General features: G+C 43.7%; 1 protein-coding gene across 1 annotated transcript; it reads left to right on the plus strand.

Annotated features, from left to right (window-relative positions):
- The first annotated feature begins 78 nt into the window (after positions 1 to 78).
- On the plus strand, positions 79 to 2,808 carry LOC120690270. The gene is made up of 4 exons (XM_039972863.1): positions 79 to 365; positions 1,641 to 1,813; positions 1,906 to 2,095; positions 2,327 to 2,808. Exons 1-4 carry the CDS (start codon positions 284 to 286, stop codon positions 2,554 to 2,556), a joined length of 675 nt encoding a protein of 224 aa, XP_039828797.1. The 5' UTR covers positions 79 to 283; the 3' UTR covers positions 2,557 to 2,808.
- The last annotated feature ends 10,993 nt before the right edge of the window (positions 2,809 to 13,801 follow it).

A 13,801-nucleotide genomic window follows, 5' to 3' on the forward strand; every position in this document is an offset into this window, starting at 1 on the left:
TGACCGTTCACAGAAATTTAGGAATACGTCTTTGCAGCAAGCTCCAGAACGGCGGCAAGTATGCGATTCGCGCATCGGCTTCGGCACAAAGGAAAAGACAGAAGAACCAGTCCCGTCTCTTTCGTTTGGAAGGTGGACGAGGAGGTGGAGGGGGAGGAGGAGGCGAGCGCCCCACAGGCGACCAGCCCACGACGACGCGCGGCCCCAGGAGGCCAGGAGAGGTGTTCCTGAGCTCCAGATCGTCGCCCCAGCGACAAGACGTTGCGACCGCCGCTGCCGTAGCATGAGGTGGCCGCCGCCGATCTCGCTTCGCCGCCGCCCCTTCCTCCTCCTCGCCCTTCTCCTCGCCCTCTACTCGATTCCTGGTGAGATCTGGCTCTTATCCATCAGAATACGGGTTTTGTTTTCGGATTAGGAGGCTAGTTTGAATGCTTGATCGTGACGGAGGTTTGACCGAATTAATTTACCATATAATCTGGTGGGAAGTACTAATCGTTCCAGATTGTTTTTTTTTCCCTCGGTGGATTTTTAACTAGCGAAAAAAAAATGTCCGCATGGTGAGGTCTGAGGTGCGATTCTCATAGGGGAAGGGGGTTTAATAATTTATAAGTCGTGAAATGGAAACTGCATGTAGCAAACAAGTGAAATTTTGGCAAACTAGTAGGTGCCTCGGTGATTTATTTGCAATAGTGTCATTAATGTGAAGACTTACGATGGTAACATGCTCTGCAGCATGGCTGCAAAGGGTAAGTATAGCGAAAGTTTGCAAAAATGTTGTATTCTTGATGAAATGTTTTAAAGTTTTTTTTAAGGAACCGGCAAGAGTTTTGCCGTTCTTGCATTAATATAGAAGAGTGTGAACAAAGCAAAAGGCTTAAGCCCAAACAAGAGAAAAGAAGTTGAGACCTAGCCTAATCTCCAGGCGATAAATCACTCAGACATTTAGCCCCTGCCAAAGCACGAGCTTCCTCCTTGATATAGACAAAGGAAAAGGCCATTGGTTTTGCGCCATAAGGAACAGTTTGAGGATTCTCGGTCTGTTGGATTATTGTTGTGGTGCATTTGTTAGTTCAACTTGAATATTTTTCTTAGGGTCTGTAATTCATGATATATATTCTATTGTTGTGTGCATAACTCATACTCATTGTGAACCCCAACAATCATCTTTGCTACATGTCCGATATTCATGGGTGTTATTTTGTTTGAAATTTTTGGAACACGGGTCCCAGATTGTTAGCAGTGTCAAGTGCCAAGAATGATTTATGTCTTCATTGTCTGTGCATTGCAGTTATTTTTCTATCAGTCATCACTCATCAGGAAACAATTATTGGTTGTCACAATTGAGCAAACACAACTTTTGGTAACCTTAGCGACTTACAGCCATCAGACTGATATATGATTCTCATCATCTTCCTTGCAAAAAGAAAAATGATTCTCATCTGGCTGCATTTCAAGCAGGATGTCCAGCATGTGGTTTCATATTGGATGCCAGTAATTTTGCTTGATCAAAGTTGGTCTGCTTTTATAACAGCCATTCTTGTGTTATCTTTTGTGATGCTTGTACAGATTTGTAAATTTAACATATTTGTTTATTTCCGTCACTAATAATTTGTGCATGACTGATGAGCTTAATTTTGTAGGGACTTTTTCATTGAGATTCGTCACACTCGATACTGTTGAGATATTTACTACTCATGAATGGTTTGGCAAGCCAACAGTGTATTTCCGTTGCAATGGAGAGAACAAGACATATTTGCCAGACGTGAAGGAGGCACACACACCGTACACCTTTAAGGGTGAAGAATCATGGCAGGTTAGTTATACTGTTGATGTAGTGGTCTTCAATTCCTCGCTAATTATTTGTTAGCGCCACATTACACATTGAGTATTGTGCAATTTTGGCAGCCGTTAACAGAGCTTCCAGAAAAGAAATGCAAGCGATGTGGTCTGTATGAAGAGGACACATTTAAACCTGCTGATGTGTTTGACGAATGGGAGATGTGTTCCAGTGATTTCAAGGATGGAAAATACACCCACGTAAAGGAAAACCAGTTCAATGCAACGTTCCTATGCCCAAACTGCACTGCTTCTGCTGGTATTGCTGATATCTAATATTATTCTTATGTTTTGAGTTATTTTTCTGTGAACTAGCTGGATTTGCAGTTGTTTTGGTTAGCTGGATTTTTTATTTGCTTACGAGTACTTCAAATTCATGCATGGCACGCATCTTTGATGAAATTGTTTTGGAATTAATAGATAGTTAAAGAAATGCCTTGTGTGTTTGAGTTATACATTGTTTTTCCTCAAGATGTTTCTTTCTTTCCAGGTGTTCATGGAAACCGTGAGCCTAGCTCTGAGGTGGCAACTAATAAAGCATCTGTTCTGGTTATCATCATAGTTAGTGTTCTTGCTTCAGTCCTTGTCATCATTGCCTTGTTTTTGGGCTACAAGTACTGGCAGAAGAAGAAGAGGGAGCGAGACCAGGCTCGATTCCTCAAGCTCTTTGAAGAGGGGGATGACCTTGAAGATGAACTGGGGCTTAGCAATGAACTCTAAATCAGCTCGTACAGTACCTGCACGCTACAGCCGATATTTTCAGATGTAGATCCCACGTTGTCATGTATAGAATACATGATTTTCACTTTGAAGTTTTGTAGGTATGTAGGCTTGTAGCATACAGTAGTTTAAAGAAACCACTGACATAACTATGATTCAGTTCGATCAGTGTTTCTCCTGACCTCTTAGCTTTGGCACAGGGAGTGAAATGGTAAATCCTGCAACAGTTTGCAGTAAAGCCAGTTACATGCATATAACCGTGCAAAAAAGAAGGCACTCCCTAGTCTTCTTCGTAAGCTTCATGTTCCCCTTTCTCTGTCAGTTCGCCATGCTTATCCAGGTAACCGCTGGCGACCAGCTCGCTGACAACATTCTCCAGTGCCGGCGTCACTGGCTGATCAAGAAGCTCGAAGCCCGGCATGCTATCAGTAGCGTGTCTCTTGAGTCTTGAGTATGGACGCGAGCTTCAAGAGTGCGCCATCTCAGCTCATGTGCGGGACGGTGTTCTCGTCGAACCGAGCGTACTCGTTCTCCATGTAGAGCCGGTGGCTGTGGCCCGGACCGGCGACGCCGGCCACCGCTGCCCGCCTGTTTGACGCCTCCTTGGAGACCCTCTGGAGCGGATCTTCTGACAGCACGCCGGAGTCGACGACGTTCGTGATCCCGGGGATAAACACCGCCGTCTCGGCCACGTCCGTCGCCAGCACAATTTTTCTCGCGCCACCGGGCGCGGGCTCCAGCACATTGCTCATGAGCTTCGCCGGGAGGTGGTCGTGGACGAGGCAAAGGGCCATCCCCGGCAGGCCGAGCTGCTCAAGCTGGTCGTAGGCGTCCTCGACGCGGCCGACTTCGGGTAAGAACACCAGCACGTCGCCGGGCGGCTCCGACCTGTGAATGCCCGCCACCTCCTCGACCGCACCGCGTGCACCACATCGAGCATGGGGCCCCGCGAGTAGTGCACCTCGCCGGGGTCCGCCGCGCGCTGGAACGCGACGACCGGCGCGTCGAAGAAGCCAGTCGCTCCGCCGCCACGGCGGCCCTGACCATCCCGAAGAGGACGTCGGTGCACAGCGTACGTGCGGTCGTGCGCCTCGTCGACGACGACCGCGCGGAACGCCGCGAGGGAGGCCGCAGGCGACCCGTCACAAAGCACATTGGAGATGTAATAGGATCGGCACGAAATAATCCTAGTCCTCTTGTCAGAACTCAGAAATCGAGATTCCGTCTGGGGCTTGTTTAGATGCAAAAAATTTAAATTCCAAAACTTTACATTCCCAATAGCTGTAAACTTTACATTCCAAATGGCTGTAAACTTTACATCAAATGTTTGGACACATATAAATATTTACTAATAATATATTAATTAGGCTTAATAAATTCGTCTCGCAGTTTACAAGCGGAATCTGTAATTTGATTTGTTATTAGTCTATATTTAATACTTCAAATGTGTATCCGTATACTTAAAAAACTTTACACCCCTGGAACCAAAACTTTACATCCAAAACTTTACAAAGGACAGTTTAGTTCCAAAATTCCAAAAAGTGATCTAATTTCAAAAAGTTTTGAAATTTTGGGTGCATCTAAGGGTAGGTTGATTTGCGTTGTCTTATGATTACGATTTTGCGATCGATGATTCTGGCAACCTTGGTCTACTAGGGCATTGAACGATGAGTTGGGCCAGTCCTTAAAGTTTTGGTCCGCGCATCTGGCCTCAGACATTGAACGATGTGTTTAGATTACCTTTCCAAAAAAAATTGAAAAAGAATCTTAGTAATTTAGAGTACTAAATGAAGTCTAATTATAAAATTTTTTGCACGGATGGGTTGTAAATCGTAAGACGAATTTAATGAGACTAATTAATTCATAATTAATCCATAATTAGTGAATGGTTACGGTAGCATCACTGTTGCAATCATGAATTAAGTAGCCTCATTAGATTCATCTCGCGATTTACAATCCATCTATGCAAAAAAATTTGTAAATAGACTTCATTTAGTACTCGCATATGTCCAAACATTCGATGTGATGTTTTTTTATGTAAAAATTTGGGATCTAAACAAACCCTGAAGAAAAGGCTAGGTAAACAAGATTGGAGATTTCATCGAGGGTTTGTTCCTGGGATCGGGTCTCTAGCGTTTGTCAGCGTTCTTCCAAATGCTTTTTTTTCAAATGCTATAATTAGTCCATATGTACTAACTCAACCTTGTTCCAAATGCTATCATCCGGCTAGTCCGTATCGAGGTGCATGGTTCCTCTCCATTCAACCTTGGTCCCGTGAAACGAAATTAGTTTATGTATTAAATTATTCCTTAATTCTTAATAATATAGAGTCACCTGTCCTCCACATTCAAGAGAATAATGATATAGAATTTCTTTCTCGCATGTTCTTGTAACTCCTTTTTTATTTCCTTGCCTCTAGCATGGATATTTTTGCCCGGCCGGCAATGTCTTTGTGCTCTGTTGATCTTCTCATTAGGAGGAGGTCTCAACACCATCGAGCACAGATAAATGGGGTTCATACGAGACGTTATTTTTCTTGACTATCTTATGTGTGAGGATCCTCCAACATACTCCCTCGGTATCAAAATAGATGACACCGTTAACTTTTAATTACAAATTTGACCACTCGTCTTATTCAAAAAATTATACAAAATCATGAAAACATGAATCATGATTAAAATATTTTAAATGATAAAGTGAGTCATACATAAGATTTTGAAAATTACTCATTTTTTAATAATACAAACGGTCAAACTTGAGATCAAAAGTTAACGGTGTCATCTTTTTTGATAGGAGGGAGTAATAATTTGAGAAACTTGTCACTAACATGCATGCAGGCTCGCAAGCGCCTGGGACATGTCAGCGACCAAATCATTCTAGTTTCAATCGCTGTGTTCGCTTGGCTGTGGCCGATGGCTGGTGCTGATTTGTTATGAGATAACAGTACTACTGACTGGCTAGTGCTGATTTAGTATGAGAGAACAGTACTGCTGGCTGATTGGCTGACAAGCCAAGCGAACACAGCGAATGTCTTGGATCAAATCACTCTTAACTTCACTCTGTTTACTTTGATTGTCAGCCAACCAACCAGCAATATTTTTCTCTTACACCAAATTAACACCAACCACCAGCTAGTCAGCAGTATTTTTCTTTCATTACAAATCAACAACAGCCATCAGGCACAGCCAAACAAACAGAGTAATGTCACAAGAACTGCTTCTATATGTGTCATGCAAGTTATCCTCATGGCGTGGCGCGCGCGGGCATGTGGCAGAACCGGAGCCATATGTATCAAGCATGTACGATCAATTATATACACATACAACAGTAATGCAAACTTTTTAAGGTGCTAAGGCATTGCTTTTGAGCAAAGTCCAGGATTTCTTAAATGTTTTTCTTCCTGATTGGGTCACGACTCGTGGCATGACGTGGTGAGACATCCACCAAATTCCTGGTGCTTCTTTAGCTAATGATTTCAAAAGAGATCAATGACGAGCATTATACATATATAAACCAACTTCTAGGATTCATCAGTCGTGCATGAGGACCGAGCTGTACAGGAACTAGTATTAATAATAATTGTGGGCGGTCCGGCCATGTTGACACATTCAGCAATCAGATTGGTTTACCTGGAAAGCAGGCAACCTTATCAAATAATGCAAACGAATAGTTTCAGGTGCAGATTCATTCCATTCCATGGGTGTGTTTAGATCCCAAAACCCCCCACAAAATCCAAACTTTCCATCACATCAAAATCACATCGAAAAAAGTAAATGACACATGCATGGAGTACTAAATATAGGTAAATAAAAAAACTAATTGCATAGTTTTGATGTACGTTGCGAAACGAATCTTTTGAGCCTAGTTAGGTCATGGTAGGACAATATTTACCACAAACAAATGAAAAGTGCTACAGTGTGCTACAGTGTCCGATGTGACTTTTTCTCCCATCTTTTAAAGGGATCTAAACACAGCTTTCTTCTCTTCTCTGCAGTTTCAGGTGCAGATGTGAGCGTGACGTGTATAATTATTCTCACGTCCACGGTCCACAAACATCAACACAAGAGAGAATAAAAACTGTTTTGGCACGGAGAATTTCTTGCCCTCACTCGCGTAGGAACGAGGAATCAATCATATATTATAAAGTTCCCGTGAGGTGAGCCCGGAGGTACAGACAGACTCACAGACCCTCATGCATCGATGAGCTGATGAACCTATCACAACCTTTGACACAGATCGCTTGAAAATGCTTTGCGCCCACAACTTCACTTCTGAGGTGCATATATATAAGTGGTTTTAAACAATTATATCTTGATGAACTGTACTTGTGGTATGAACGAAATGGTTGTACATGCAGTTGTAGCTTGTACTTGAACCATTTTCTCTGCTCTATATATTATTGTATTCTAGCATGCAAATGACATGTATTACCAGCAGCACAACAAAGATCATTACCTGCAGTGTCGGATCCAGGATAATTATTAGAAGGGATTTTCTTCTACCTCTAAATAATTTTAGCATATCCTCATAGTGTATTCATGTCAAAAAATTATAGAGAGGATTTAGGAGAGGCTCCATAAATCCAATGGCAGTAGGAGGGGTTGGAGCCTCTCCAGACACCCGCACTATTACATATACCTGCATCTCTGATCTTCAACGAGTAGATGGTCCATTAAGCAAATCATGTTTGTTTCTTGCATGGAGCGTTCCCTCCCCCAACCCACCCACCCACCCCAAACCCGAGACCAGAGTTTGTACAGGCCCTGTTTAGTTGGTGAAAAATTTTCTACAGTACTCGTCGCATCGAATCTTCAGACATATGTATGGAGTATTAAATGTAGTTGAAAAATAACTAATTATATAATCCAACTAATTAGCATGAGATGAATCTTTTAAACCTAATTAGTCTATAATTAGATATTGTTTATCAAATAACAATAAAATGTGCTACAATTCAAAACCCAAACTTTTTCACCCACTAAACACACCCACAGATGGGCCGGACGGCTACCATCGATCAGTTTCATCTGCCTTAGTTCTGGCACAGCTAGAAAAAAACAGTATATGTACCGGGCGGACAGGGCCGCCCGGCTACCATCGATCAGTTTCATCTGCCTTAGTTCTAGCACAGCTAGAAAAAACGGTATATGTACCGGGCGGACAGGGCTTTTAGTGGCAGCCGGTACCGGCCGGTCGGTATAAATAGACTTCTATTTAGTACCGGTTGTTACGCCCGGTACTAAATGCAGTAGCACTTGGAAAAAAAATGCATTTGAATTAATGCGCACTACTAAATGTAGTAGCACTTGGAAAAAAATACATTTGAATTAATGTGCACACCGTGGAAAAATACATTTGAATTAATGTGCACACCGTGGGGTTCGAACCCGTGACCTATGGCTTCCTGCATAGTCTCCTATACCATCCCACTCACACAGCACATGTGAATATATAAAAGATGCTATCTTTTTAAAGTAATCGAGACGGACCATTTAGTATCGGACCATTACCATTTAGTACCGGGTCATAACACCACCCGATACTAAATGGTGGCATTTAGTATCAAGTGATATTGAAAATCGGTATTAAATGACTCTGAAAAGCACTGTGCTATAGAACCGGTACTAAATTGACATTAGTACCGGGTTTAAAGCGACCGGTAGTAAGCGGAGGTGTACGAATGACTCTTTTTTTCTAGTAGTGTAGGGACGTTGCGACACCAAACCGCTTCCCTACTAAACTTTGCTGCACGTACGTCAACTCTTTTTCGTGCAATCAAAGCATGATGATCAGCAGCGTGTACTGCTAATTTTGCTACACACCAAGAGTGACGACGACCGAAGCAGACGTGGCACGAGGAGGTCCCAGACCCTACAGTGATCTGCGCTACACGAAATATATAATATATTACTGGCGTGTATTTTGTTTTAGTTTTTTTGCTGACGACGTGCGTTGATATTTTCATTAGAATTAGAAGAAGATAAGTCTTCTAGCTACCTAGTTGACTCCATCGATCAGTGAGAGAGTTCATCTCTAAAATTTCACCTCACAATAAAACAAAAATCAGGGGGTTCCAAAAGAGTGACCGCACGGCACGTTTATTACCACTGAACGCTCAAAACACCAAAGTAGCACAGGAGCACATGTAAGCTTGCACGTTTGCATCTGAACGGCCCTAGAACAACTGTCTTCATCATCCAAGCCCGTGCACCACACGGCTAGGTCGTCTCCGCAGTCCGCACATGCGATGCGATGCGCTCCTTTGCGCCCGTTGAGGATAAAGGCCGGCACCCCTGGCCTCGCGCCTTCGGTTTCAAGGGACCTGACCTGTCGGCCTCCACGGGATGGCACCGGGCCGGGGTACTGCCGCCTGCCGGTCAGGTCAGGCGTCAGGGCTGACGGGCATACTCCCTTTCTTTCTACCATCATCCTCCCTTGTGCAGTTCAGCAGTTGTGCTGCTCGCAGCTCGCCTCAAGCGCCGGCTAGGCTCCTGACGCGGAGCCGGAGATGCCGCCCCGGCCCCGCCCGCCAGCCCGGCCGGATTCGGTGGAGCGTGACCGGAGCGGTCACCGCTCACCAGTCACCACCATCCAACTCGGCTGCTAGCTGCGGAGAGTGGAGACGGGATTATATTATTGTTGGTGATATGCCCAAGAGTCCATCATCACAATACGGTTTAAAGGCCCAAGTGGATATTGATCCAAGAGGGATTAGGGTTACTAATGGGCCTATGAGATAGAAGCCCATTAGTACGCCCTATATATATGAGGGAGGGGCTAGGGGGGCGATGACCTGAGCCGCGCCACCTCCCTAGCCGCCGCCCCTCCCTCTCTCTCGGCCGCCGCCCTTGCCGTGCGTGCGGTGCTAGCACACCGACGCCCGGCATTTCATCCCCGTACGTGTGGACTCCGTGGAGGCGCTGCTGCGACTGCTGCGCTGATCGGCTGCTGGGATCAAGTACGAGGAGCTCGGTTCGTGGGACGTGATCGACTACTTCCTCTACATCGATGCGCGACTTCTTCCGCTGCGCCGCGCGTCTAGTGGTAACGATCTATGATCTTCTACTCGCAAGTATCTTGGGTTTATGCGGTAGTGATGCTAGCGTAGCCTACCCGTTTCCCTACAGTGGTACCAGAGCCATCTTGCGTAGTTTTTGGTCTGGATCTTTTGCATATAGATGATATGTTGTTGTAGTAGATTGGATCTATTACTTTTGCACGGTTTGATTAGATCAATTGGTCATAAGGGGTTAAAACTGGAGCGAGTTGATTGCGCGGCATATGACAAAAGATTAGTTTGTGTTCTTTCTCTGTTATGCATACGACATGTCCCTACCGGTTGGAATCACCATCGGGACTAACTGTGTGCATAGTCAGCAGATTGAACCAACAGATCAAGGTCATGTGTAGATGCAGTCTTCTCAAGTGCAAAGTTTGCACGGTCAAGGTGATTGACCTAGTGAAAATTGAGGCATTATGAATGGCTCGGATTTGAGGTGATGCGATCACTCTGATGAGATTTTCATAGGGATTCCATAGATGCGATCTGTGTAATTCCGTGAGGTTTTCATAGGGACCGCCGTTGCTTTCTCGCTGTAGCGGCTTCTCAAGCGCTACTTTGGTAGAACACGTCGTACGCCTAACTTGTTTTTACAGGGTGTGATGTGAATGGTATGGCCTCAATGTCATGTGATGATGTATGTGATGATTTGTGCGGCCTGCGTGTCGCAAGTTAACACAACCGGGTTGAGGTTGCACCATTATTGTATAACGACCTGCGTGTCGACTTGTGATGTTTGAATCCTCATGTAATTATTTCACTAGCTATTAGATGTAGTAGCTTAGTATCTTTTCATGGAGGCTTCAATCATGATGGCGATGATGATCACCACAAGACAGGACGGATGGCAATGGAGGTCACCTTGGAGCCATGGCGATGGTGCCCATTGTGATGCAAGAGGCCATACTATTCACAATATAATATGATTATATACTTGTGATGTTTATTTTCCTGTCATACTATTCTTTCATGCTTTTACATATGGTGGATGTTTTAATCATGATAGAATAGCTTCCCTCAGAAAAGGTTGAGTTTTTGATGCCTTTTACCAATAGCTGCACCTATAAATTTTGATCGTTGTGTGGTAGGTTTACCAAAGTAGAGTACCCTCAGCTATCACTTTTGTATATGGTGGATGTCGGACATTCACAAACATAGTATTGGTTTACTCAGCAAAGCTATCCAAACAGTTTTGGGCTTTAAGGCATAGGGTTGGGGCCGGGGCATTGGATGCCACCCAACAAACAAGAGTCGCATAGAGATGTGATTAGTAATTTGTTACTTACCTGTATCACTACTTTTCTAGCCGTGATGCTAAAGCTCACTAGAATTTTAGTGATTATGGATCTTGAACCACTATATGTCATTAGAGGGAAGATGACTTTGATATAGTAGGTTGTCTTTTGTTAAATCAGTTAATGAAAGTCTTTACATAAACTTAGTGCTGAAATCTTGCTTTACTTTAATGTTGTAGATCATGTCTGCCAGTAACAATTCCGCTTTCAATTTGCGTTCTGTTCTTGAGAAAGAAAAGTTGAATGGAACAAACTTTATTGATTGGTACCGCAACCTGAGAATTGTTCTCAGGCAAGAGAAAAAGGAGTATGTTCTTGAGCAGCCATATCCTGATGATCTCCCTGACAATGCAACTGCTGCTGATCGCAGAGCTTATGAGAAGCACTGCAATGACTCACTTGATGTCAGCTGTCTGATGCTCGCCACCATGTCCCCTGATCTGCAGAAGCAGTATGAGCATGCGGATGCTCATACCATGATCGAGGGGTTGCGTGGGATGTTTCAGAACCAAGCCAGGACTGAGAGGTTCAATATCTCAAAATCCTTATTTGCGTGCAAGCTGGCAGAAGGTAGCCCAGTCAGTCCTCATGTGATCAAAATGATTGGTTACATTGAGACTTTGGATAGACTTGGTTCTGAACTTCACCAAGACTTGGCTACTGATGTTATTCTCCAGTCGCTCCCGGCGAGCTATGAGCCTTTTATCATGAACTTTCAGATGAATGGCTTGGATAAAACATTGAGTGAGTTGCATGGGATGCTAAAAACAGCAGAGGAGAGCATTAAGAAGAATCCCAATCATGTGATGATGATTCAGAAGGGGAACAAAAAGAGGAAGCGTTGGACGCCTCCTAATTCCAAAGGTAAAGGCAAGGAAAAGAGTTCCGGTGGTGAGTCCTCAGGCTCTAAACTAAAGCCAGCACCTAAGGCCAAATCTGGCCCTACTTCTGAAGATGAATGCTTCCACTGTCATGAAAAGGGACATTGGTCTAGGAACTGCAAGAAGTACTTGGAAGAAAAGAAGAAGAAGAAGGGAAGTGAGACTTCCACTTCAGGTATAAATGTTATAGAAATAAATATTGCATTATCTTCTAGTGAATCATGGGTATTTGATACTGGATCGATGATTCACACTTGCAAATCGTTGCAGGGTCTAAGTGAGACTAGAAGATTTGCAAGAGGCGAGTTGGACGTTCGGGTCGGCAATGGCGCAAAGGTTGCGGTGTTGGCGGTCGGCACCTACCACTTGTCTCTACCCTCCGGATTAGTTTTGGAATTAAATAATTGTTATTGCATTCCTGCTTTGAGCAAGAACATTATTTTTTCTTCATATTTGGAAGAAGTTGGTGATTTTAAGATTGTAATTGAGAACAAACGTTGTTCTATCTTTTGCAATGGTATTTTTTATGCTCATTGTCCATTGGTGAATGGATTATATGTTCTTGATCTTGAGGATAAATCTGTCTGTAACATTAATACTAAGAGGCTTAGACCAAACGATTTGAATCCCACTTTTATTTGGCATTGTCGCTTAGGTCATATAAATGAGAAGCGCATTGAACAACTCCATAAAGATGGATTGTTAAGCTCATTTGATTTTGAATCATTTGACACATGTGAGTCTTGTTTGCTTGGAAAGATGACCAAAGCACCTTTCACTGGTCAGAGTGAGAGGGCGAGTGACTTGTTGGGACTTGTACATACCGATGTATGTGGACCAATGAGCTCAATAGCCAGAGGTAGTTTTCAGTACTTCATTACTTTCACTGATGACTTTAGTAGATATGGTTATATCTACTTAATGAGGCACAAGTCTGAATCGTTTGAAAAGTTCAAAGAATTTCAGAATGAAGTACAAAATCAATTAGGCAAGACAATTAAATTTCTGCGATCTGATCGTGGAGGAGAATATTTGATCCATGAATTTGGTGATCATTTGAAGCAATGTGGAATATTCCGCAACTAACTCCGCCCGGAACGCCTCAATGGAATGGGGTATCCGAACGGAGGAACCGAACCTTGTTGGACATGGTTAGGTCCATGATGAGCCAAGCTGATCTTCCATTGTCATTTTGGGGTTATGCTCTTGAAACTGCTGCGTTCACACTGAATAGGGTTCCAAGTAAGTCTGTTGAGAAGACACCATATGAGATATGGACTGGTAAGCGTCCCGGATTATCTTTTCTCAAAGTTTGGGGATGTGAGGCTTATGTCAAACGTTTGATGTCAGATAAGCTCACTCCAAAGTCAGACAAATGTTTCTTTGTGGGGTATCCTAGGGAAACCAAAGGATATTATTTTTACAATAAGGCGGAAGACAAAGTGTTTGTCGCTCGCAATGGTGTTTTCTTAGAAAAGGAGTTTCTCTCAAAAGGATTTAGTGGGAGCAAGGTGCAACTTGAAGAAATTCAGAAAACACCCGAAACTGTTTCAGCACCCACTGAAGATCCACGGGATGTGCAAGATGTTGCACAACCCGTAGTTGAGGCACCAGCCCCACGAAGGTCTATAAGGGCACGTCGCGCTACTGACAAGCTCAACCTCCTTATTACGGAGGAGCGCCATGTATTATTGATGGAAAATGATGAGCCCTTGACCTACAAAGAAGCAATGCTGGGACCCGACTCCGACAAATGGCTTGAAGCCATGGAATCCGAGTTAAAATCCATGCATGATAATCAAGTTTGGAACTTGGTCGATCAGATTGACAGTGTAAGACCTGTCGACTGTAAGTGGATTTTTAAGAAAAAAATAGACATTGATGGAAATGTTCACATCTATAAGGCACGATTGGTGGCGAAAGGTTTCCGACAAATTCAAGGTGTTGACTATGAGGAAACCTTTTCGCCCGTCGCAATGCTAAAGTCTGTTCGGATTCTCCTAGCAATT

The sequence above is a fragment of the Panicum virgatum genome, chromosome 9N (assembly GCF_016808335.1).
Source record: "Panicum virgatum strain AP13 chromosome 9N, P.virgatum_v5, whole genome shotgun sequence".
NCBI classification, from domain to species: Eukaryota; Viridiplantae; Streptophyta; class Magnoliopsida; order Poales; family Poaceae; genus Panicum; species Panicum virgatum.